We start from the raw sequence: 23,507 nt of genomic DNA, 5'->3' as shown, positions 1-23,507 counted from the left end.
TTAATTCGGAGGTACAATGAGTGTTCAAATGAGGTTTCCTTATTTTCTTTTCTCAAATATCTTTTATTTTTGTTATACACTCTAGAACTCAACTTCATTTTTTCATTGGTGCCTTGTGTATGGATAATAGATTAATCTTCTTTGTCAATTAATCCTCAACAGCCAGCAGGTGACATCTGTTTCCAACATACAACTGAGAACATACAATGAGCAGGGACCCATTTCAGCTGTAAAGTAACATATTAGATTGAATTTTATTTTTCTCAAAAATTCTAGTCCTTCAGCACAATTACTGTCACTATAGTGAATAACTGCAAATTGCATTTTTTTTTTTTGTCAAAATCTGTTCAATCTTCTTTGAATAGTGGATTTTTGTGCTGTTAGAACTCTCACAAAATTCCAACCTAAAAAATTCAGTTTACCAGCACATAAGGTTTTATTGTTCAACAATATAAAAATACATGTTTGTATAAGGCTGCATACTTCAGGTGCACATTTCAAGAGCCAAAGAAAAACACTAAAGTGGCATAATCCTTCACGACATAATTCAAGTTTAATGCACCTAAAAATGTCATCTTTCTAAAATACACATTTTTTTTTGCCAAGGTATTACATGTATGTATGTTTGATATATCCTTTGTTTTTCCCTGCTGTGGCCCATGTGAACTAACAGTCTCCTGAAGAAAATAAAATGCTTCATAAAAGCAATATATAATCTACAGCATGTGTAAGGCTACTGGCCTAAACTTAAGTGAGGTCTTCAGTTAGATTTACATTTAGTACACAGGCTACTTTTAAGTAGCAGCGGAAGGAAATGAGCTTTTGAAGTAGTTTAACATTTTTGAAAATATAATATTTTTGTGTGGCTGAGAGTTTGATGAGATGATTGGTATCACTTTAAGACAGTTAGCTTAGCATCAAGTCTTGCAGCAGGGAAAACAGCGAGCATGGGTCTGTCCAATGATTACAAGCAATGTCTGCCTATCGATACCAATTAAGAGACTCCAGCAACTGCAACAGACCAAAAAGAAAAAAAAAAAAAATCACCTGCTGACTGTAGCTTCATGTTAACGTATGAGGCTGATCATCAATCTTCTCATCTGACACTAAGCAAGAGAGTGAAGAAGGCTTTGTGGTAGATAAGATAAGATGTAAAAAATTAATAACAACAGTATAAGCAACCTTGTTGCACCCACACTATGTGTGACCATATAATGTATGAATATGTAATTTTTCCCTCCATCAAGGAAAAGGGGAAAAATAACTCTTAACTTTCTTAACAGTAGAGTAATACTTAAGTATGGTAATAAGTTCATACAAAACAAATGCTCTGAACTGCTAGACAGAGCAAACAGCAGGCACTATGGCTAAAGTAAGGCATTTCACTCAGCCTTCATTTGGTCCCTGACATCTGAAGGCAGAGTTTCAAACAATGTCTCTTCCACTATAAGGCCACTGCGCTTCAAAGCACGACAGCATCCAAGCTCTTGAGGCAGAATCTCAAAGTGGTTGCCTTTGAGCTCCAAGTATGTCAGTAGAGCTAGATAGGAAATCTTTGGCGAGAGTATGGACAGTGAATTTTTGCTAAGCTTTAATGTTTTGAGTTTTTTGCAAAAGAAGAGCTCATCTGGCAGATTTTCAATTTTGTTACAGGTGACAGAGAAATACTGTAGACTCTGGAGGACTCCAATTTCTGGAGGAATGAATCGGATATCATTGTTGGACAGGTCTAGGTAGCGCAACTTGTTGCACAAGAACAAGTGTGAAGGCAATATTTCGATCTTGTTGTGGCTGAAGTAGAGGCGCTCTAGGCTACCAAGCTTCTTGATATGCTCCGGGATATACATGATACCATTGTACCAAAGTTTGAGGCATGTGAGTTTTCGAAGATGTTGGAAACTGATAATCTCCTCTATTGAGTGAAGGTTATTCTCTTTCAGGTCAAGCTCTTGCAGATTTGTCAGGCTGAAGATTGCGTGTGGTATACGCTCCAGATCACAACGTACTAATTCCAACTCAATCAGATTGGACATTTTTTTCAGGTTGTTGAGCATTACTAGCTTAGTGCCATCATTGTGTAAGTACAGCCGCTGCAAATGGCTGGATACATCCACTATAGACTGGGGTACCTTGGTCAAATTACTCTTAAGAGAGAGAGTTTTCAGAGACTTCATTTCCCGCAGTGACTCAAAAACAATGTTTTTGGAGGCATCGGGGCTTAGTGATCCAGTGAGATAGAGCTCCTCTAAGTTGCGCAGGCCATACATCCAGTGTGGAAACTCCCTGTTATCATCAAACTTCACACGAAGCACTTTCAGGTTCTCTTTGAGGAAGGAGGTAGCTGTTGTGTGCAACTTTAAAGTGCACTGGTAAAGAGACAGCTCCTGAAGGTCTTCCAGCTGAGAGATTGAGGGAGGGATGGTGACATTGTTGATGATCTCTAGCTTGAGTGACTGCAGCTCCGTCAACTCAAAAACAGTGTCGGGTAAGCCAGGGAGCATGAACAACTGAAGTTCAAGTCTGTTGTTGGTGTTGGTCTGGAGTCTCTGACGCAATTTCTCTGCAGTCCACTCATGGTTGAGATTGAGCTGTTTCAGTTTATTCTCACTGACCTCGGACAGAAAAACTGCAAATCGTTTAGAATAGAGCGGGTCATACTGATCAATCATGTGTAGCATGAAAGCAAAGTCGTTCTTGACGTCTGGGATGTCACTGATGCCTGTTTCCTGTCGCACATACTCAAAAGAGTATTCTTTCAGTGAGCGGTAAAACAGCCAGTATGAGGTGTAAAGGCTTGTCACTCCATAGACAGCCACTAAACACAAGTAACAATAAGAAAGCTTAGAAAACAGATGAGCCATGGTGTGATTACATTCAAAGTCTTTATAGCCTGTCATGTCCTGGATCTCAACTTCGCAACGTACTCTATTCTGCACTTCTTTCACTAGAGAACTATTATAGGCAATGATCAGGAGGAATTTAAAGACCTTAAATACTGTCTGGCGAACATACATAAGATATAAGATGTCTCCTTCCTCAACGTGCAAACGGAACTTCTTTACCTTTTCAAAAAGAGCTTTAGCTTGTTCACCCTCTTTTTTATCAAGAACACTTGCGGATGGCTTGTCGACTACAATCTTTTCTGGGATAGACCGGAGAGATTGTGTCTTCTCCAAACTTCCTTCTCCAGGAGACATTGTGATGCTGGACCTAGAAGTGCTGCTCTTTTTATGGTCCTTTTCTTCAGGATTTTCTCCAGACACCTCTGACAAAGCTCGTGTGGTCCAGGGAGAGTCAAAACACTTGCCAAGCATAGAGATAAAATGCTCTATTTTAGAGCTGGACCCAGGGAATTTGAACCAGAAATTGCTGCACATCATGAAGACTAGAGTGTGTATAAGAACCAAATAAGGAAAGTACTTGGCATACCAATGCAGTGCCTTCTCATAACACATCTGATTGATGAAACTGTACTGTTGAAGATCCAGATCGGTTTTCAGGCCCGTCATTTCTCTTGGTACCACAGAAATATTGGATTGCAGGTGTAACAGTGACTTCGCTTCCATGCCACTTGTGTTGTCTGAAGACGATGATGTTCTCTGAGGAAGGCATATGATTTTATCTTGCATTACCTAAAACAAACAATCGAACAAAAAGATTAACAAAATTACATAAAGGAGACTTACACACACTTGGAAACAATAATCATTGTGCTGGCAGAAACCAGGATGAAGTCATTTTTTTCCAGCTGGTTGATTTTGTAAACAAATGAGAACTAAGGCAGAATGAGACCACTTTGCTGATGCAACAAGGGTACCAATTCAGATGGACAAAAATGGCTTGTTTGAATAGTGAAGGGCCATTAACGAAGTTGAAAGCATATCATTGTCCAAAATGTCTTGGTATGCTCAAAATTTCCCTTCACTGAAATTAAAGGGCCTAGCCCAACCCCTGAAAAACAGCTCCATAAAGAGGTGTGTCTGGATACTTATGTCTATATAGTGTATCTGATATAGCCTTTGTTTTATGCATTTCTGCTGCTGCAGCCCATGGGAACTAACTAATCTCTTGAAGAAAATAAAATACTTTATAAGGGCAACATTAAGTATATAAACCACACCATGTGTAAGACAGCTGGCCTAAACTGAAGTGAGGTCTTCAGTTAGATACATTATCATCATCAAGTACATATTTACATTTAGTACACAGGCTACTTTTAAGAAGCAGCAAGAGGAAATGAGCTTAAAAAGTAGTTTGACATTTTTGAGAGTAGCTTATTTTAGTGTAGCTGAGAGCTTGATAAAATTATTGGTATCACTCTCAAACAATTAGCTTAGCATACAGTCTTGTAGCGGGAAAAACAGCAACCATAGGTCTGTCCAATGATTACAAGGAATGCTTGCCTGCCAACACCAATTAAGAGACAGCAACTGCACCAGGCCAAGAAGAGAGGTCCAGCATCCAATTTCATATAAAACCACAATTTGTAGTCAATATTAACATTTAATTTTTTGTACAAATTAAACAAACAAGCAATAATGTTAATGTTAATGAATTAGTTAGCGTCAGAGGTGCTGATAGGTGAATTTGCAGCGAGGGTGTTTATTCGGATGGCCAAAAACTGCTGTGTCGTTTGGTAAAAAATGATGAACATGCCCCAACTTGCATCTTGTGTGGCAAAATACTTTGTTGGCCATACCTCCAAGCTGACATACCTGGTACGTTATTTTGGAACATCATTGCCATATTTCTACTGTTTACCTTGTGATCATTGTGATGATAAAATGCTTCAGGTGCATGGTAGCTTTCCATGGGAATACGATCTTTTCTCATCATGTGAACAATTTTTTGGTGAATGATAAGCCTTCAGATTTCAGGGTCAATTACTTTAACTGGACTTCCTGGATTGTATTTCATCATCTCTCAGTTAGATTTCTCCTGAAGAAAGCCACATTCTTGGCCATGTGTACACAAAACTGAGTTCATGATCGACTTTTAGACATTCAATGAAATTAATACAAAGTAGCCTATAAAAGCCTATTTAAATTTAGGTACATTTGAAACACTGAGCTCTCCTTACACAGCCTATTCTCTCATTGCCCCAACACACAGTCCCACATAGCACAGCGTCACCATTACATGTAACGTAAAATAACTACGGAAGTTAGCAGCCCATGTTCAGTGTGTGTGCGACAGGCCTGCTGGTGAAACTTGTACTTACTTGTGCACACCTGAATACATCACAGGCATTGTATATATTATCAGTCAGGGTACATTTTACCTCTGTTTTCACTTGTTTTTTGTATGTTGTATTTATGTGTCGGTCACATTTTCTCTTATTTTTAACTACTTGACTCGTCACCAGCTCGCTTCTTCTTCGTTTCTTGTTTTTGAGAGAACCATGCAAGAATCCCAACTGTGTGCCTATGCTATTAGCTAACAGCAAAGATTGCCTGTGCAGAAAGCAAAACTGATTTCTCTGAGCAACCTGTTCACTGAGTGCATGTGAATATACTGAATGCTCGCCCCAAACTGAAATCAGCAAACAACAAATGTCTTTAACATGTGTTTACTTGTAATCTAAATAATGAAAAAAAGCTGCTTCACTCTTCAATGATAATAACAGGAAATGGGTAGTTTGAGTTAATGGTGGAAGGTCTGAAGGGGGGACATTTTGTGCATTCTGTTTATCTGCTTCATGCTCAACATGACTATTGAAATTGAAACTATTTCCAGATATAAACTACATTATTACTATAGTAAGGGCGATGCAGTTGTGCTGCAGAACATCACAGATTTCTGAAGAGCTGAACTGCAAAATTTTACAAACTCAAGCTCTGTCTGTATTTCTCCCTCTAACTCTGCAGAGATTACAGTATGAAGTAACAACTCCAAATGGTATGTTGATAATGCTCTGATTTATGAAGTAAACCTGGCTACATAATTAATTATCCACGCAGTTTTCTAACTGTTAGATCATGTCCAAACACTGTTATAGTGAGAGCGGGAAACAATAGCTGCTCTCACGTTGATAAATATCCTGTTGACAGTTTTTCTACAAATGTTTTGGTGTTATTTCCAGGGTTTACACTACAGAGCATAGCAGAAGCCAAAAAATGTCCCTCTTCCACACAGAAAGAAGTTAAGCGCTAGGCCAAAGAAGGGTGGAGTCTTTACTAGTGTTTACTGAGAGGGGCTGGGTGGGTAAATGTTTCCACTGGTAAACATCTGACGAGCTGAATGATTCCTTTGCTGCGCACAGTCCAGGTTGTAAAATCAGGAAATAAGTGGTTCTGAGTTGGTGCCAAGGCAGGAGGCAGAGCAGTAATGGTGCATAAGAGAGCTGAAAGGCTTGCTCTAGTGAATTGCATTACTCTAGATTTAATGGAAAAAGACAGAAGGACAGCTCAGTTTAAATAATAAATATGTTGGAGTTCAAACTCATATTACCTTATTGTGCATTGACTACATTTCTCCTTCACTTTAAAATAGGTGGTTGGTTTCAGTTGAATAGGGGAAACACAAGCAGCAAGCACAAGCATTACAAAACCTTATGCAACACCTTAAGATAGAGTCTGTTCCTGTAAGCAGAGACACCATGTTGAGGCATTGCTACTGACCTGAAGAGTGCATCCAAAAACACCAATCATGAGCATGACTACAGACAGATAGTCGGTAAACACATCCCACCAGGGCTTCAGGACTCTGAACGCTGGCTGTTGTTCAGAGAACTGCCGGAATTCCATCACAGGAATCATGATGCCTGTTACAAAAGAATAGAAAATGATCCCACATGACTTTCAGTCCATACAATGGGAAAAATGGTTTGGCCACAGAGAAACAATGATATTAATTAATTCACAGTGTAAAGGATATCCCTGTTTATAACAGCTCATAGTATAAGATTTCCTCAAGATAAGCTGAAATAACAACAAATTTTTCACCAAGTGTTAGGTTACATTTTCAGTTTGTCTACTGTGGTGGTTTACACCCAAATACCTGCACAAACCAATCACATTCTCATCATCTTCAGCTGTATTTTGTGCTCCGTGCTCGCTAGAGAGTGATGGAGAACCCGTACTAAATTGTCCCTTGAAAACAGCACTGCAAACTGTATTTATATAACATTAGTTCATTAGTTCATCATGTCTAGCTGGCCAACAACCTCATGAAACACCTACAAATACAATGTTCCGCAAATCTAAAGCAGTGCAACAAGTTTGACTGTTTTAGCACAGCAGCTGCTGCACCAATGTCCTTAGCCTCCTGTCTCAATTTTAAGAGCTGATAAGCGAACAGAAACCTGAAAAGCTATGGGAAACAGCAATTCTTGTAAATTCTGATTTGAATGCAGTATATTAAGCTCTTTTTTTCTTTGTTTAAAGTGAGTCAGATTGATGCAGCATTGCTGTGCCAGCCTGCTAGCACCCCCCCACCCCCCAAAAAACTGCAATTACCACCCTACTCCAAAAAGTAAGAATAAAATAACTGCTGAATCTTTTCATATCATATCTTTATTTTTTGAACCAAATTAAAGTACTATCTATAAGATTATCACTAAATATTGGAATTGATAAGCAGTATCATTATCATCATCAAGTAAATCCTCCTAAAAATTCCTATCTCTAGTGCTGCTTAGCAAAAGTTAGTATGATAACACACTAAGGTAAATGGTGAACATGATAAACATATCTGATAAACATCAGCATGTCAGCACTGTCAATATAAGCATGTTAGCATGCTGATGTTGGTGTTTAGCTAAAGCTTCGCTGTACGTAACTTCCAGTTACTCCTTCTCTATTGGAGCGTCAGTATTATACAAATACACATTACAAATGTAATTATTTAAAAGTCCTTGCCCACAAAAAGACTAAATAAATGAGTCATTTTGTAGAGCTTGTGACAAGTGTTTTGACGTTAAGTTCAGTGTAGGCACTTTTTGTACAGGAGGGTGGTGCAAAGTGTGGACTGGCAGCTGGAGAGGCGCCAGTTCACCTCCAAGTAACATGACATGCCTGACATGCCCTTGAGCAACAAGGCACCAAACCTCCGACCAACTGGATCACACACTACATTGCAGCCACTTTGTCAACCTTGGGTTCTGGCAATCTTGTGGATGCTTTCTGACACACACCAACCACCTAAACATTGCAGACCGAATGCACCCCCTCATGGCAACGACTCTTCCTGTCAGTAGCAGCCTCCCCACCCACTGGACAATGGTCCTGGAGGCCCCACCCTCAATACACAGGACCCAAAGGATCCAACATTCCAGTGTCATTGACCACAAAATACAAACAGAGGTCCCTGAGTACCTTCAGCTGACAGAAGTTGACTCCTGGTGGGAGGTTCCACCTAAGGGGTATTTGGTCTGCAGTGTTCAGGTGGGTAGTGTGTGTCAAAGAATGTCCATATGATTGTCAGAACCCAAGGTTTCCTTGCAGAAGATTACACTTTAAACAGATGATTAATGTTATTCACTCCACTTGTCAGTGGTGTTAATGTTGTGGCAAATCAGTGTATTTCTACAGGTCTTGTGTGAGTGGGTGTGTGTTTTGGGCCTATGAATGTAGAAGTGTAGAGAAGTAGAGAGTGTAAAAATTTAATATCCCCAAGAGAGATTTAAAAAGTGTTCAACACGTTGACTGACCAAACTTATTTGGTTTAATTCTAATTAAACTGGAGCCAGCCCTTTCTCTGTTAACAGCAGCATTAAAATAGATAGGTGTATCCTTAATGCTGTTTTCTGCTCACGCTCAATGTGGTCACCTTCTGTAAAGTGCTTACTGCAGCCTTAAGTGTCCTGTTTCCAATAGCTATCTGGCAGTAGTTCGGATGCAGTGAAATTTCAAATTAAAAGGCTTCAAATTAAAAGTCAGTGACATTTTGCATAAGCACTGGTAATTTGTAAAGTGAAACAACTCATGAAATCTATTTAGCATATTTCTGTTCCATTTTACAACCACTGAATGATGTATTAAATGGGCTGGTGGAAAAAAAATGCTAAAAATTCAAAACTGTGTCCAAATACCAGCACGTGCTGTATGTGTCTAAATGTCTAAGCAGCTATAATGAATCATCGACAACGTGCCAGACCATAATGTTACAGTGTTTTATCAGCTGCTGGTCTACAGTGCCAAAGAGACAGATGGTGTCAAAAGCTGACTACTCACATACTTTCAAAATTTAGTTCATTATTAATGAATTTATCTATATAGCTGTAAGACATTGCTGAATGGGTTGCTAAAAGCCTCTTTTTTTTTCAACACGAAATACCTTGCATTGATTCTTCCATCTTAATGTCAAAACAACAGGAGCAATGGAGAGTAGCCTTTCAGGGAACGTTTACACTTAAATGTTTACTGGTGGTTGACTTTAAATGGTCAGCTCAGGCAAAACACTGGCGCAATGTCTCACACTTAGCTCTATCTGGCCATGCAGATCATTTGATTTGCCAATGTGAGAGACGATCATCTCAATGGAATTTTGTTTCTACTATTAAAAACATTTAGAACTTGAAAATGACTTACTCATCAGCAGACATTGTTGTGAACAGTTTTCAGGGGAAGTACTTTTTACAGAGGAAATCAGCTCCATGAAGCTCCAGCTCCATGAGTGTTAACTGTGTGTGACAGCTTGCATTACTGTTTGAAAGTAATGAATTTACACACAAAACACAAGGTAAGTTTTAGGGGCTCCCAACCTTTTCCAAACCGCAAACCTTTTTCGGTCGACAATATCATGACCTCTCAGCCGCACACAGATTTCGTGCTGAATGCTGAAAGGTGGTGATGATGGACTGGTTATCTGGCATACTGATGACCTACTTCAGTTCAAAATCAGTATATTTTTGTTTGGGGCGTAACAGTTAGTGATAAAGGAAATTGCAGCACAGACTACAAGGTGATTACTACAAAAATAGCTTCTAGTTAAAGAGTTAAAGAGTATTATTCTCCTTTTTAGAAAAAATAAAATTTCCTGTAGAGGCTCAGAAGTTGTCTGCACCCTCTGGGTTGAGAACCTCTGACTTGCAAAGTTGGCAGATGAGACAACCTATTGCTACAAAGTAGTTAAACTTAGCTTTATCTGAACCTGAACTACCTCAATAACATGTTACTGACATATTTTATTAATCAGTACTGATAATCCCCTAACATAACATACACTATGCTAACACTCTGAAGAAAGCTTTTCAGCATAATGCATCCTTTTTACTTTTGACATTTTTAAGTACATTTTGATTCTACATTTTACACTTACCTGAATATTCTACATTCTGGTATTGCAACATTTACTAAGTAAAGGGTCTGAACAATTCTTCCCCTGCTGGTGTTCAGTGGGGTTATCCAGAGTTGCCATTAGTGAAAGCAATAAAACAATAGTGAGTTTTTTAGATATAATGTTTCAGCGCTGTCAGCACCACAAATCTTCTTAAGATACTCTATAAGGGTGGGAAAATCACAAGCCGCAGATTATCAAAAGAATGGTCAAAATCAAAGCAACAGAGCTTGCGATATTTTGTAAAATTGAAAAAACAAAAGATCGGTTGTTTCCCATAACGCAGGTTGCAGGTTAAAGGATACACTTCAGATGCTGATTCCTTCAAACTTGGGCTAATAAAATCCAACTAGATCTCTACCTGCCAAAAGTGTGTAAGTCAGAAAATTTGTTTTATTTGTTTATATTTTTTTTTGGTAATTTGACTGTATAGGCCTTAAAATCTTTCATTCTTAGTATTGATTCACAAAAGAAATATATATATATATATATATATATATATATATACATAAATAGGTTTAAGAGTCAGTTGCTGAAGCCTGTAGTTTGTGTTAGACTACTTAGGAAAAATCCTGTCTTCCCACTGGATGAGTCAGCCATTGAGTTGAGCTGACCAGGCCATATCCTTGTCCCTTCCTGACAGGAAATTTGACTGAATCTCAGATATCCAAAAACAGACATGTTTGAAACACACCCAACCACAGGCATACAAAAGTCCTGTCTCGTTTAGGACATGGAAAAAACCCGACCCGCACTGCAGAAAATGTTTCGTGGGTGTTGTTATTGAGGCACACTTCAGCAGACTTTACCGTGGAAAAGAAGCTCCCGAGAAAGTGCGAATAGAGTCAGAGGAGCTCTGATACATCCTGTCATAACCAAGTACCGTTAGTAAATTATCCGGTTAGGAGCTGGAGATCCTCGTTTAAATACTGAGGAGAAATTTAGTGATAAAATCTGCTACGACCGAGAGTTGAATGCTTTCAACGCGGCTTTAAAATTCGCGGCTTTGAAACTCAACCTAATGCGCAGTTACAATTACTGTTCGTATATCAAGTAAAGTAACGGTAATCTCAGCGTTAACCGCCGACTGCAGATTGCGCAATCTGTACGCCGATTATACGATCTATGCCCTGTGTTACTTTCACATCCTTACAGTGTCAGTGATTTACCTTCCTTTAGATGAGAGCTGGAGGTGAAGAATCGTGTGCTGAGATTTCACGCGTTGAGGTCTCGGATCATGATGTGCGCGGTCCCCCTTCCTCTCTGTCCGCGGACCTTCCCGGATCCTCAGACAGACCATGCAGGCATGTACTGTCTGCCACAGGGGCGTGGACTTGTGAGTGCACCAGGCTGGGACTTTACTGTTAGTGATGACCGTGTGTTGATTTCATTTAAAAAGCAGCCAATCTTGGCGTTTAAGTTAATGAAAAATTATGTATGCCACACAGTACTCACAACCTATAGGCTACTTCCTCCAAGTACAAGTATCAATACCACAACGCAAAAGTACTGATTACACATAAAGGTAGCCTACTACATTCAAAAATAAAAAGTAAAAGTGCACAAGTATTCCCGGCCAAATGCCCTTAACGTATCAAAAGTAAAGTACTCATCATTGTGCTCTATGCTGGGTGGGTTCTGCTATACCATAACAAACGCTCACTTATACAAATCACATTTTTCAGGGAAACAGTACAACACTTCTTAACACGCCCAAGTAATGTTTTGGATGAAATATAGGGCTATTGTTGTCCAAAAGTGTATACTTTTTATGTCAATCAACTGATTTAATCTCTATAAATGAACTTTATCTGATAAACTCATCATATGTTCATTTAATGTAAAATCTAAGTGTGAGAAGCATAATATAGTTGTGAAATAACTTTTGTTTCTTAAATGTAATGAGGTAGAAGTAATAGAAGAAAATGGAAATGCTCAAGTAAAGTAGAAGTATATGTGCATCAAAATAGTTACTTAGTAGCTACAGCACTTGAGTGAATGTTAGAGGTTTCCATCTCTCATTGATGCGATATATAAGGCTGATTTTTCCACTTAGCAATAACTCAATAAGTACGACTCCTTCACACTTCACTTTCCCATCTATTCCATCTGCAGGAAGGCTTTTATGCTGTTTTGAGCACTGTCACTCTTTCAGGCCTTTATGACTTAATAGCTGTTACAAAGATTTCCTTTTGCTGCTGCGAGACAGCATAGTGCATGTCCAATGTATCACATTAATAATATAAAATGCAACTGACTGATATAACAGCATCTCATGGAACTGGTAGCACTCAAAGGACTGATAAAATCCTGAGAGAGACAATCACTCATGAGTCATTTTGCACTTCTGGACCAGCATGCACTGGTAAGATTTTAATATACATATATTCATGGATTGGAAACATACACAGGGTTGCCAGTACAATAAGTATTCTCAGCTAAAACTAATACAACAGCCACAACAACTTTACTTTTCTAAACACTGAACTGTTTCATAGAGGTGAGGTTTACCGAGAGATGTTTTAATACTTTACTATCTTCTGTTGACATTCTACTTACAGTCACCATTGTTTTCCATTTATCAATCTTCCCTTTCACAGAAGACACTTGGACTGCATTTAGGAGGAACAATTACTTGACAGGACTTTTCACCTCAGAGCACAAGAAGTTATGGGGTCCTGAACGTTATTGTACTCTTTCTGACTCAAAAAATATCATTTATAAAATAGAAATAAATTATAATAAAATAGAAATATCATAATCATTTAATATTTGCACCATGAGGGGTGGGGAATCTGTAATGATGTTGCAGTGGAACACATCAATCATAAAAACAAAGACACTAACTAATTACTAAATCCACAAGCAGACTCAGGAACTTGTCTTTGTTCCCCATTAGACTCTACAACACATCTCTGGGTGTTCAGGGGTCACGATCCCAGCGACAGTCTGTCACATCAGGTGTAAAAATCACATTCATTTATTGGACATTTATTCCACTGTGCACCTTATCTTATATTTTTTTTGGACAATTAATCGGCACTTTATAACTCATTTCTGAGTAGCAATCCTTTTACATGTGTTTACACTGTGGCTTTTTAGTTTCTTGTTTTTTTACACACAGTCAATCTGGTCGTCCTGCTTTTTCTGCACTCTATTGTACTTTATGTAACATATGTTAGTTTATTTAGTATGTTTAGTCTATTTTTCCCACTAACAGCCTTGTTTGGTTGTTTGTTTGCTTACTTTTGACTAACCTACACTGCTGTAATGGGCTACTGGATGCTTGAATTTCCCTCAGGATCAATAAAGTATCTATCTATCTATCTATCTACCTACCTACCTACCTACCTTACATTAGGTAAACCATGCCATAAAAGGACGTTAGTGAAAAGGTAACGTCATCAATATAAATGTAATTTCAATCACATCAGATTCGTAACATTTACCATTAAATTTTCTGAAAAACAAGCAAACAAATAAACCAAAAAATAAGCACATAGATATCTGAAGAAGCCATGTTTTCTTCTTCCGTGCATGTCCATTGTCTGTGGTCTACTTGTAAACGTTCCCACAAATCTAAACGCAGCACAACTCTCTCCCGCCCTTGATGACGTATCCGTCCCTTGACCGCTGCGTTTCACTGGAGTTCTGTTCGGCCAATGCAGTGTAAGTCACTCCGAGTAAGTTGTGGTTGCTGACCTTCTGATGACTTAACTTCTATGAGTGCATGGTACGTGTTTCTTAAAGGGGGCTTACAGCGGCAGCTGTCATCACTGTGGTTCATTGCCAGAGAAAGCGGTAGGAACAAATAGCTAGTTTAGCAGCCGTAATTAAATGTTGCTCCCGTTGGCTAAAGCTAACTAGACGGTGCTAGCGTTAGCCAGGCGATGTTTATTACTCTGTAACACAGGTGACTGTAGCGCATGGTACGGTAACACCCTGCATGTGTCATGTGGTTCAGTGGAACAGCAAACCTGTGGACGGCAAATAATATTGTGAAAAACTCCTGCGAGTGTTTTCAGTCTATTAGGAACAGTATTGTTGCCAAGGGCTCTTTAATACCGAGCTGAGGCAGCGGAGTCTGTGTTGGACTAAAGCGTAGCATTTTGGCCCCATCTGCTGTTGTAGTTTGGCTCGATTACAGTAGATAAAAATTAAGAGTCGGGGAAAGCCACTCATTATTTTCTGGAGACCTCTTCGAATACTTATTTTTCCGATCAGCTAAACTATGCAAACGTAATTCATTTTTAATAGTGTTCAGCTATATTCCAACACTATTCAAGCGACAGTAAAGAAAACCACAAAGACCACAAGTTAGTAAGATTACTGATTTAAATTATTTGAAAGTACATTTGTATGTATTATTTATTTTCTTTAATTTCCCTTGCCAGTTTTTGGCTCTTTAAATCTTATGTACATAGCTTACTTTTGGGGGTTTCTAATTATCATTAAAACTCGATTTACAATTATATAAAACAGAGACAAGCGCTAAATCCCCACGTTTGAAAAGCTGGAGTTAGTAAATGTTTTTACCTTTGCAAACAATCACCTTTTTATGTTGATTACATTTTTGTTGTTTTACTAATTAATCAACCACAAAGCTATGCAGAATTATCTCACCCATAACTGACTAGAAAAGTACAAAAGTACAACCACAGAGTGTCTTTTCTGTTAAAAATTGGCAAGGTGACTGGTAGAAGAGAAGTCATACATTAGTGACTTGTGTTGCAGTGAGGGTCCTAAAAAGAGGGGCGCACTGGGAAACATCAGTTACTTGAACCTTATAAAAACTCCAAGTAGATGTACATGAAGCAACATAGAACTGAACAAAAGACCAGTGTGTCAGAACAAAGTGTGTATGTAGAGGATTGCCAGTTACCACAAGAAAACTTGTTTTCATTATTATTTTTCATCTCTCTTTTTGTGTAGCATGAGCATAACACGACAGGTCCTGAATTGGTCCAAGTTTGCATGTCATTCAGCTAACATAAACTTCAGACGAAGGTTTTGCACCTCACAGGTAAGTCCACTTCAGGAACCTTTGAATGTGACTACTCTGCGAAATCTGTGGTTTGTGATAAAGTTAAATATTTTTTGCGCTGCCACAGGACGTACAAAACCACTGAGCAGAGTCCGTGTTAATGAACAGCACCATCTGCAAGAGTTTTATGATTATCTAACCACACAGTGTATTGGTCAAGTAAATATATATATCGTAATTCAAAAGGTGAAAATGTAAATGTATACTTAATAAGACATTAATTTAGGTGTATTTTGATCCTGTGTTGCAGCATATAATGGTGTCCCGGCATACCCACTCAAAAAGAATTGAGGGGCTGGACAAGAATGTGTGGTAAGTGAAAGCACAGAACGTTCATCTCTTTGTGTCGCACAACACGAGAAGAGTTTTGTTTACGGATCAAGATCAAGTTTCTGTGTTACACCATTCTGTTATTACATGTGACCCAGTCAGATTTCTGTTGCTATATAGGAGCCAAGCAAGTCTGGTGGCAGTTTGTGTGATAGTGATGAAATTTAATCTGTAGGATTGGTGGATATGGGCACGAATAGAGAGAACAGACAACAGAAGTTAAAAATGGAAAATTCATTTCCATAGAAATGTATTCCAGAGATTATTGAAGTCAGTCATCTTTCTCTAACCTTAACCAAAGTGAGTGCTGTAGCGTAAGTCTTGTAACTGTTTTACAAACTGAAAATCTGTTTTCCTAACTTTAACCAAAATTACTATCCGTGCACATAAATCCTGTACATAATACTGTTGTACTGTACTGTAATGCTGTAATACTGTATTGGAAGTACGGTTGCCCAGCTTTTTGTTTATTTAATTGTAATTGGGTTTCTGTATATACATAGTTTAGGTGGGGGAGCTGTATACAAAATGATTTATGTACTTATATTGTCATGCTACCATTAGTTCAGTTTAGTTACTCTTTTGTTATAATAATGTTAACAACGTGCATGGAAAACTTTGCCTGAGGCAGAAAAAATCATGCAGTTGTTAGCTGATATCACAGTATTTTGATGAATGACTTCTCTTTAGATTTAAAATATACTCTGTGATTCTTTTGCTCAAAAATGTCACATCGATCAGGAACGTTTTGTGGTCTCTGGTTTGTTCAGTAAAGGTTTATTCAATGTCAATTCAGGGTGGCATTTACATCGATGGCAGCGGACCCATCCATTGTAAACTTGGGTCAAGGCTTTCCAGACATCCCTCCACCTTCTTACGTCAAGGAGGCACTAGCAGAGGCTGCATCGGTGGACAGGATGAACCAGTACACCAGAGGCTTTGTGAGACTGATCAAATGTTCTACCACTCATTTATGCTCCACTACTACTGTTTTTGAAACCTGAATGAGTGTCGAGACAGAATTTGATACGTTGTTCTTTCTTAAGGATACACAATAAGGATTTTTTTTTCATGTGATATGATAAAATCTCTGCTTGGCAACCAGTCCATTACCTGCTTCTTATGGCCAATACCAATAAGATAGCTGATAATTTGATATTTTTCTGTTACCCCTCACCTACTGTATTGTAGCTTGTACAGTGGCTTGCAGAAGTATCCATAGACCTGCAACTTTTCCACATTTTGTCATGTCACGACTGCAAACATAAATAAATTTTATTGCCATTTTATGTGAAAGACAGACACAAAGTGACACACAATTGTGAAGTAGAAGAAAAATTATGCATGATTTCCAATTTTTTCTTTTACAAATAAAAAACTAAAAAGTGTGGCCTGCAAAAGTATTCAGGCCCCTGTGCCAATAATTTGTGGAACTGGCTTTTGTTGCAATTACAGCTGTAAGTCTACAAACTGAAATTTTTGCCCATTTTTCTTTGCAAAACAGCTCAAGCTCAGTCAGATAAGGTGGAGAGCGTTTGTGATCAGCAGTTTTCAGATCTTGCCACAGATTCTCGATTGGATTTAGGTCTGAACTTTGACTGGGTCATTCATTCACATGAATATGTTTTGTTTTAAACCATTCCATTGTAGCTCTTTATGTTTAGCGTTGTCCTGCTGGAAGGTGAACCTCCGCTCCAGTCTCAGGTCTTTTGCAGACGCCAACAGGTTTTCTTCCAAGTTCGCCCTGTATTTGGCTCCATCCATCTTCCCATCAACTCTGACCAGCTTCCCTGTCCCTGCTGAAGAAAAACACCCCCACAGCATGATGCTGCCACCACCATGTTTGACAGTGGGAATGGTGTGTTCAGAGGGATGTGCAGTGTTAGTTTTCCACCACACATAGCGTTTTGCTTTTAGGCCAAAAAGTTCAACCAAAGCACCTTCTTCCACATGTTTGCTGTGTCCCTCACATGGCTTCTGGCAAACTGCAAATGGGACTTCTTATGACTTTTTTTCAGCCATGGCTTTCTTTTTGCCACTCTTCCATAAAGGCCGGATTTGTGTAGTGCATGACTAATAGTCGTCCTGTGGACATTCCCCCACCTGAGCCGTGAATCTCTGCAGGTCCTCCAGAGCTACCATGGACCTCTTGGCTGCATCTCTGATCAGTGCTCTCCTTATTCTGCCTGTAAGTTTAGGTGGACGGCCATGTCTTGGTAGGTGTGTAGCCATACTCTTTCCATTTCCAGATGATGGATTGAACAGTGCTCCGTGAGATGTTCAAAGCTTGGGAAATCTTTTTATAACCTAACCCTGCTTTAAACTTCTCCACAATTTTATCCCTGACCTGTCTGGTGTGTTCCTTGGACTTCATGATGCAGTTTGCTCCCCAACATTCTCTTAAACTTCTGTGGCCTTCACAGAATAGCTGTATTTATACTGAGATTAGATTCCACACAGGTGGACTCTATTTAATCATTAGGTCAACATTTGGTCATTCAGCAATCATCAGGCAACTTCTGATGGCAATTGGTTGCACTCAGGGAAAAGGGGGCTGAATACTTTTGCACGTCACACTTTTTAGTTTTTTATTTGTAAAAACATTTGGAAATCATGTATAATTGTCCGTCTTCTTCACAGTTGTGCGCTGCTTTGTGTTTGTCTTTCACATAAAATGCCACTAAAATTTATTTATGTTTGTAGTTGTGATGTGACAAAATGTGGAAAAGTTCCAGGGGTATGAGTACTTTTGCAAGCCACTGTAGGTATTCTGATCTGACAATTTTAGCTTGTGATTGATCTTGAATGAGTCCACAATCTACTTTTCAGGCCAGCTTTAGATATTTTGATATTTAATGCCCTCTTCTGTTTCTAAACTTCACATGACTTCACTGACTAGGAGATCTGTGCTACATAAACAAACCAATACAGAGATGTTGGATGAATTACTTTTAACTGGCTCTACTTTGGGTGATGTACTATAAATAATGCAACATGACTTCTAACTCACAACATGGTGAATGAGAAGCTCATGCCCAAAAGAGATGGAACAAAAGGAGGCATTTCAGCAGTTTAGTTTGAGTATCTTTGTATTTCTTTAGCCATATTGTCTATTTGTCTATTTAGTCCTAACTACATAATTCACTGAAATATCTGCTGTAAGTCGTATTCTTTAACTTAGTTCTTTTGTTGATTTACTAGGGTCATCCATCTTTAGTGAAGGCACTTTCTCAGGTTTATGGGAAGGTCTGTGGGCGCCAGATTGACCCCTTCAAAGACATCTTGGTCACAGTGGGAGGTTATGGTTCTTTATTCAGCACCATGCAAGGACTGGTGGACGAAGGAGATGAGGTAAGGACATTTCTCTCATACGTGTGTTTTATATTTACAAACATTCATATACATATTCATAAACATGCTCCCAATATTTACAGTGTATTTATTGCAAAATGTTTCTTTCCCCAGGTCATCATAATAGAACCGTTCTTCGATTGCTATGTACCTATGGTGCGAATGGCAGGGGCAAAGCCTGTGTTAATACCATTACGTCTTGTAAGTTTAACCTCAAGCTAATGATGTTTGTCATAAATGTTTGTTTATCTGACAGTATTTATTTTACCACTGGTGCGTATAAAACACGCAGTGTCTTGTGCAATATTTTAGAAGCCTGGAAAGAGCACAATCACAAGTGCTGACTGGTTTCTTGACGCAGATGAGCTTTCCAGTAAATTCAACTCTAAGACAAAAGCCATCATAATCAACACCCCAAACAATCCTATTGGGAAGGTGAGTGTACATCAGTCATCGTCGTTCATTATGTTTGAGAAATAAGAACTCTTGCTGACTTAACATAACAGAAAAAGAGTGCTTTCTGTAGTTCCTGTCGTCTTCCTGCAGGTTTTCACCAGAGATGAGCTGCAGATGATCGCTGACCTCTGTATTAAACATGACACACTGTGCTTCAGTGATGAGGTTTATGAGTGGCTCATCTACAGGGGACACCAACATATCAAAATTGGTATGTTTCAGTTCAAGCATACTTTTTTTGACAAGAGGATGGTATAGTGACTATATAAGAACCAAGCTTCATCACCCACCTCCTACCAAATAGAAGCCGTTCCATTCTTCATACACAGCTACAGACATGGAAACCTCTAAAACAAGCCCCAACATTTGCTTCATGATCCAGTCTCAGGGTTCAGTTGCAAATATTGATATCCTCTTTCATTTATACACTCAACACATGCATTATGTTTAACTCTGAGGGCCAGTTTACATATTTCCTGGAAATATCACCGCTACTAATACTGTTTTTTGCAAGTAGATTGTGGTTGCCTCTTCCTAACCTGAAGAACATTTAAAGTAAAGCATTTATTTTCAGAAAGTTCTACAGAAAAAAAAATACTTTTGGCATAAGATTATATTATAAATATTTACAATTTTAAAAAATGTGATTGGCCTGAAAAGATAAAATGTCAACCTAACCTTTTTTCTCAAGTACATTTCAATTTTCTCAGGTTTTGATGTTGTTTTTGTTTTGTTTTTTTCTTTATTTCTCTATAGCCACTCTGCCTGGGATGTGGGATAGAACAGTCACTATTGGCAGTGCAGGGAAAACATTTAGTGTTACTGGATGGAAGGTAATTTTAATTTGTATATTTAGAGCTTGCTTTCTAAGATTCAGTTGTCGATTCTTGCACATGCTGTAGCTGAACTTTGTGTTTTGTAGCTTGGTTGGTCTGTCGGACCTGAGCACTTGATAAAGCATCTTCAGACCGTCATGCAGAATTCTCTGTACACCTGCCCTACACCTATACAGGCAAGTTCGCATAGCTCTCACATTAACGGTCACTGAAATCCATAAAATAAAGGATGATTTAATTTTCTTATTATTGCAAAACTTGTGACTGTTTCTTCAGGAGGCCGTGGCACAAGGTTTGCTTCGCAACTTTGAGCTTATGGGTCAGCCGGAATGTTACTTCTCGTCACTGGCAGAGGAGCTTAAGGACAAGAGGGATCGTATGGCTGCCATTGTGAAAGAGGCTGGTATGACTCCTGTCATCCCAGAGGGCGGCTACTTCTTGCTTGCAGACGTCTCATCTCTCAGTGAGTTATTGAGCATTAGCACATATACACTGGTAATTGTTGCAGTTAGAGCATTTTTAAACTTCTTAAAGTTCCTGTTCCTGTTTTTGTGTTTTTTTTGTTTATTTTAACTTGGGAACCAAGTTCTACACCAGTCCTACTACTCAGTACTCAAGTGTGCTCTGTGTTCATTGTAGATCTGGACCTGTCACATATGGCTGATGATGATGAAGCCTATGACTACAAGTTTGTGAAGTGGATGATTAAAGAAAAGGTAAATTAGTTTCATTTATTTGCTCCATAAAATTATGGAAGCTTATTTCTGCTATTGTGATGGAAAAAAAGAGATCCTGTAAGTTATTAAAAAGAGAAACTTTCTTAAAACAATGACTTATTATTTCCACTATAATGAGTTGGGATATCCAAATAATGACATAGTATCTGAAACTAATAGGAAACTTTCTCAAAGTAATTATCATTTTCTCATTATTATATAATTTATTGTTTTCAGCTAAGTACGGCATTTGTCACATTGATGGAAATTGACTTCCATGCGATATGCAGTACTTTTCCTTTCTAATGTAGTTGTACCCGTTGTTTTTATTATTTTATTGCTTTATGTCTGACAGAAACTGGCAGCCATTCCAGTCACAGCATTTGTTGGAGATGAGTCCAAGAAACAGTTTGAGAAATATATTCGGCTTTGCTTCATTAAGGTAAGTACAGATCTGTCTCTTACAAACAACAATCACAACACATTCAAAATGATGTAGTAACAGTTATTGGTGGCTGAGCCATTCTTTTCTTGGCTGAAAAACAATACTTTCATAACTGTCAATTGTCTTTCTCCTAACAGCAAGATAGCACTCTGGATGCGGCAGGGGACATCTTGAAAAACTGGACTAAAATTTAGATACAGTTTGTGAAGACTATGAAGTGCCTTTTGATTCAGTATAAATAAATATATGTAGAAATGAATACATAAATAAATATGTACATGACATAAATCCTGAGGTTAATAAATAGGTCTTTATTTTAAGATGAAAAGGATCGTTTTCAAATGACAAATGACAGTTTACAAATAATTAATAGCAGACTTCAGCAGAACTTTGTGGTGAACTGAAGCATGGCATTGGACTGCAATACTATACATAATCCTGAGATATGTCAAATGCTCACAGCAAAATCATTTTTAGTAAATCTTATTTTAGTCCATAAATTCACCTGTATCCTGACTTTGACCTGCTGCTAACTGTAACTGTGTCCTGTGTTTAGTTTCTAATAAAACTGGAACCCTTGGTTGGACTGGTTTGCGAGAGCTGCTTGTGTCAAGAGGTTATAATTATTTTTTTGTACATTGTTAAGGTGTCGTAGTAGGCATATAGATTACAAAATATACAAATTATGTATCATATAAAGTTAGATTTTATGCAAGATGCTACAACTACAAAATATGGCTAAATAATATTTTAAGCCATAACCAAGTAACTTAAAGAAATGTCTTCCCTAATTAGAAGAATGATTTACATTTATAAACATTTTGAAATTATAATTTAGCATTATTAAACATATAGTAATGTATATAGTAAAAACAAACAAAAATGGCGTTTACTTGAAGCTCTGCGACGTCAGTGATTGCGTGGCTATCGCGTGACCTTTTGCGGTTTCAGAAGAGGGCGCTGTTGTGCGTGCAGTATTTCCGAGTTCAGTTCTACACAGGAGTAGACAGGAGAAAGCTAATGTTAATGTATTAATTAATTGACACATGAAGCTAACCACGATGTGACACGGTGTGTCATTCAGGAAACTGAAAGAGCCGTTGCAGAACAATAATGCTACTCCTGGAAATCGCCTGAAACTTTCGGAGGTTCCCTGTGTGCAGTCATTTGTTAAATCAGGTAAGAGCATATTTTAGCTAGTCAAAGTAGTGCTGGATCAGGGCTAACGTTAACTCACAGCTAACACAATATTAGAGAAGAGGTATGTTGGAAGACGCGTTTCTGTTTTGCTTGCTTTTTGGGTCAGGTGAAATACTACCCCCAAAATAGTACTACTTTAATTTTTACTTATGAAGAAAAGTACAGCCGACTTCGTACTGAGAACGCGCTCAACCTCTAAAGTGCAGGCGCCATTAGCGTTAACGTTGCTTCTTAGTTTTTATACAGGAGGAGGAGTGTTTGACATATTTTATTGTGTATTTCCTTTGGTGTTTGAATATAGCACTTTAATGTTGTGCTTTACTCTATATGAGTGTATTTCTTACGATGTGACGACCGCAGCACTGTTGATATACGTCGTTTGAAAACAATGATAACTAGTGCTGAACAATGAGAACTTTAAAGCTAATTTTGGCTAATGTTATTACTTTTACTACTTGATCTTGATGTCAGGGTCAGAAGCTGCAGTGCTGTTCCCTGGTTTAAATGCACAGCGCACGTTTGGTGTATTGTAATTGAGAGCTTTGTGAAAGCAGTCTTTCGGCTTTGGGAATGGAAAGGGTCGCATTCGTGGACAAACATGCTTAGACGTTCAACAAATGATTGTTTCAAATGTTGCTTCATCTTTCAGTTACTTCCATGAGTAGTCAATTAATCTTTTAGCCAAAAAATAGTGAAAAATGCTGATCACAATGCAGGGCGAGTGCAAAGTCAAACGCCAGATTGCTTCTGTTGTGAAGACTCGAAGAAAAGCAGCAAATCCTTATAATTAAGAAGTCAGAACCAGCAAATTGATAATCAAAGTAATGGGCAGCTTATTTTCTTTCGATTGA

The 23,507-nt window shown here is 38.4% G+C and overlaps 3 protein-coding genes across 7 annotated transcripts in view; 2 read left to right on the top strand and 1 right to left on the bottom strand.

Moving 5' to 3' along the window:
- Nucleotides 1–412: 412 nt before the first annotated feature.
- On the bottom strand, nucleotides 413–11,607 carry lrrc8c (leucine rich repeat containing 8 VRAC subunit C). Its single transcript, XM_046392410.1, has 3 exons — nucleotides 11,448–11,607; nucleotides 6,621–6,763; nucleotides 413–3,632 (listed from the first exon to the last, which is right to left on the bottom strand). Exons 2-3 carry the CDS (start codon nucleotides 6,756–6,758, stop codon nucleotides 1,383–1,385), a joined length of 2,388 nt encoding a protein of 795 aa, XP_046248366.1. The 5' UTR covers nucleotides 6,759–6,763; nucleotides 11,448–11,607; the 3' UTR covers nucleotides 413–1,382.
- Nucleotides 11,608–13,883: 2,276 nt separating this feature from the next.
- On the top strand, nucleotides 13,884–22,042 carry LOC124061032 (kynurenine--oxoglutarate transaminase 3-like). Of its 4 annotated transcripts, none has more exons than XM_046392532.1 (14): nucleotides 13,884–13,947; nucleotides 15,211–15,301; nucleotides 15,573–15,634; nucleotides 16,449–16,593; nucleotides 18,854–19,003; nucleotides 19,118–19,204; nucleotides 19,316–19,438; nucleotides 19,550–19,670; nucleotides 20,216–20,292; nucleotides 20,382–20,471; nucleotides 20,572–20,758; nucleotides 20,935–21,011; nucleotides 21,367–21,453; nucleotides 21,594–22,042. In XM_046392532.1, the coding sequence occupies exons 1-14, from the start codon at nucleotides 13,889–13,891 to the stop codon at nucleotides 21,648–21,650; spliced, it is 1,413 nt and encodes a 470-aa protein (XP_046248488.1). In that variant the 5' UTR covers nucleotides 13,884–13,888; the 3' UTR covers nucleotides 21,651–22,042. The 4 variants fall into 4 exon arrangements, with proteins under 4 accessions (XP_046248488.1, XP_046248490.1, XP_046248489.1 ...); XM_046392534.1 differs by having other exon boundaries at nucleotides 13,891–13,961; XM_046392533.1 differs by having other exon boundaries at nucleotides 13,894–14,011.
- Nucleotides 22,043–22,299: 257 nt separating this feature from the next.
- LOC124060757 overlaps nucleotides 22,300–23,507 on the top strand; it is a 193,125-nt gene continuing 191,917 nt past the window's right edge. Inside the window, exon 1 of one of the 2 annotated variants that reach the window (XR_006843626.1) lies at nucleotides 22,300–22,635. The gene's annotated coding sequence lies outside the window, so the exon portion shown is untranslated. The remainder of the gene's footprint in view (nucleotides 22,636–23,507) is intronic. The other variant, XM_046392043.1, reaches the window with a different exon arrangement.

The sequence above is a fragment of the Scatophagus argus genome, chromosome 6, assembly GCF_020382885.2.
Source record: "Scatophagus argus isolate fScaArg1 chromosome 6, fScaArg1.pri, whole genome shotgun sequence".
NCBI lineage: Eukaryota > Metazoa > Chordata > Actinopteri > Scatophagidae > Scatophagus > Scatophagus argus.
This window is presented reverse-complemented; position numbering and strand designations above follow the sequence as displayed.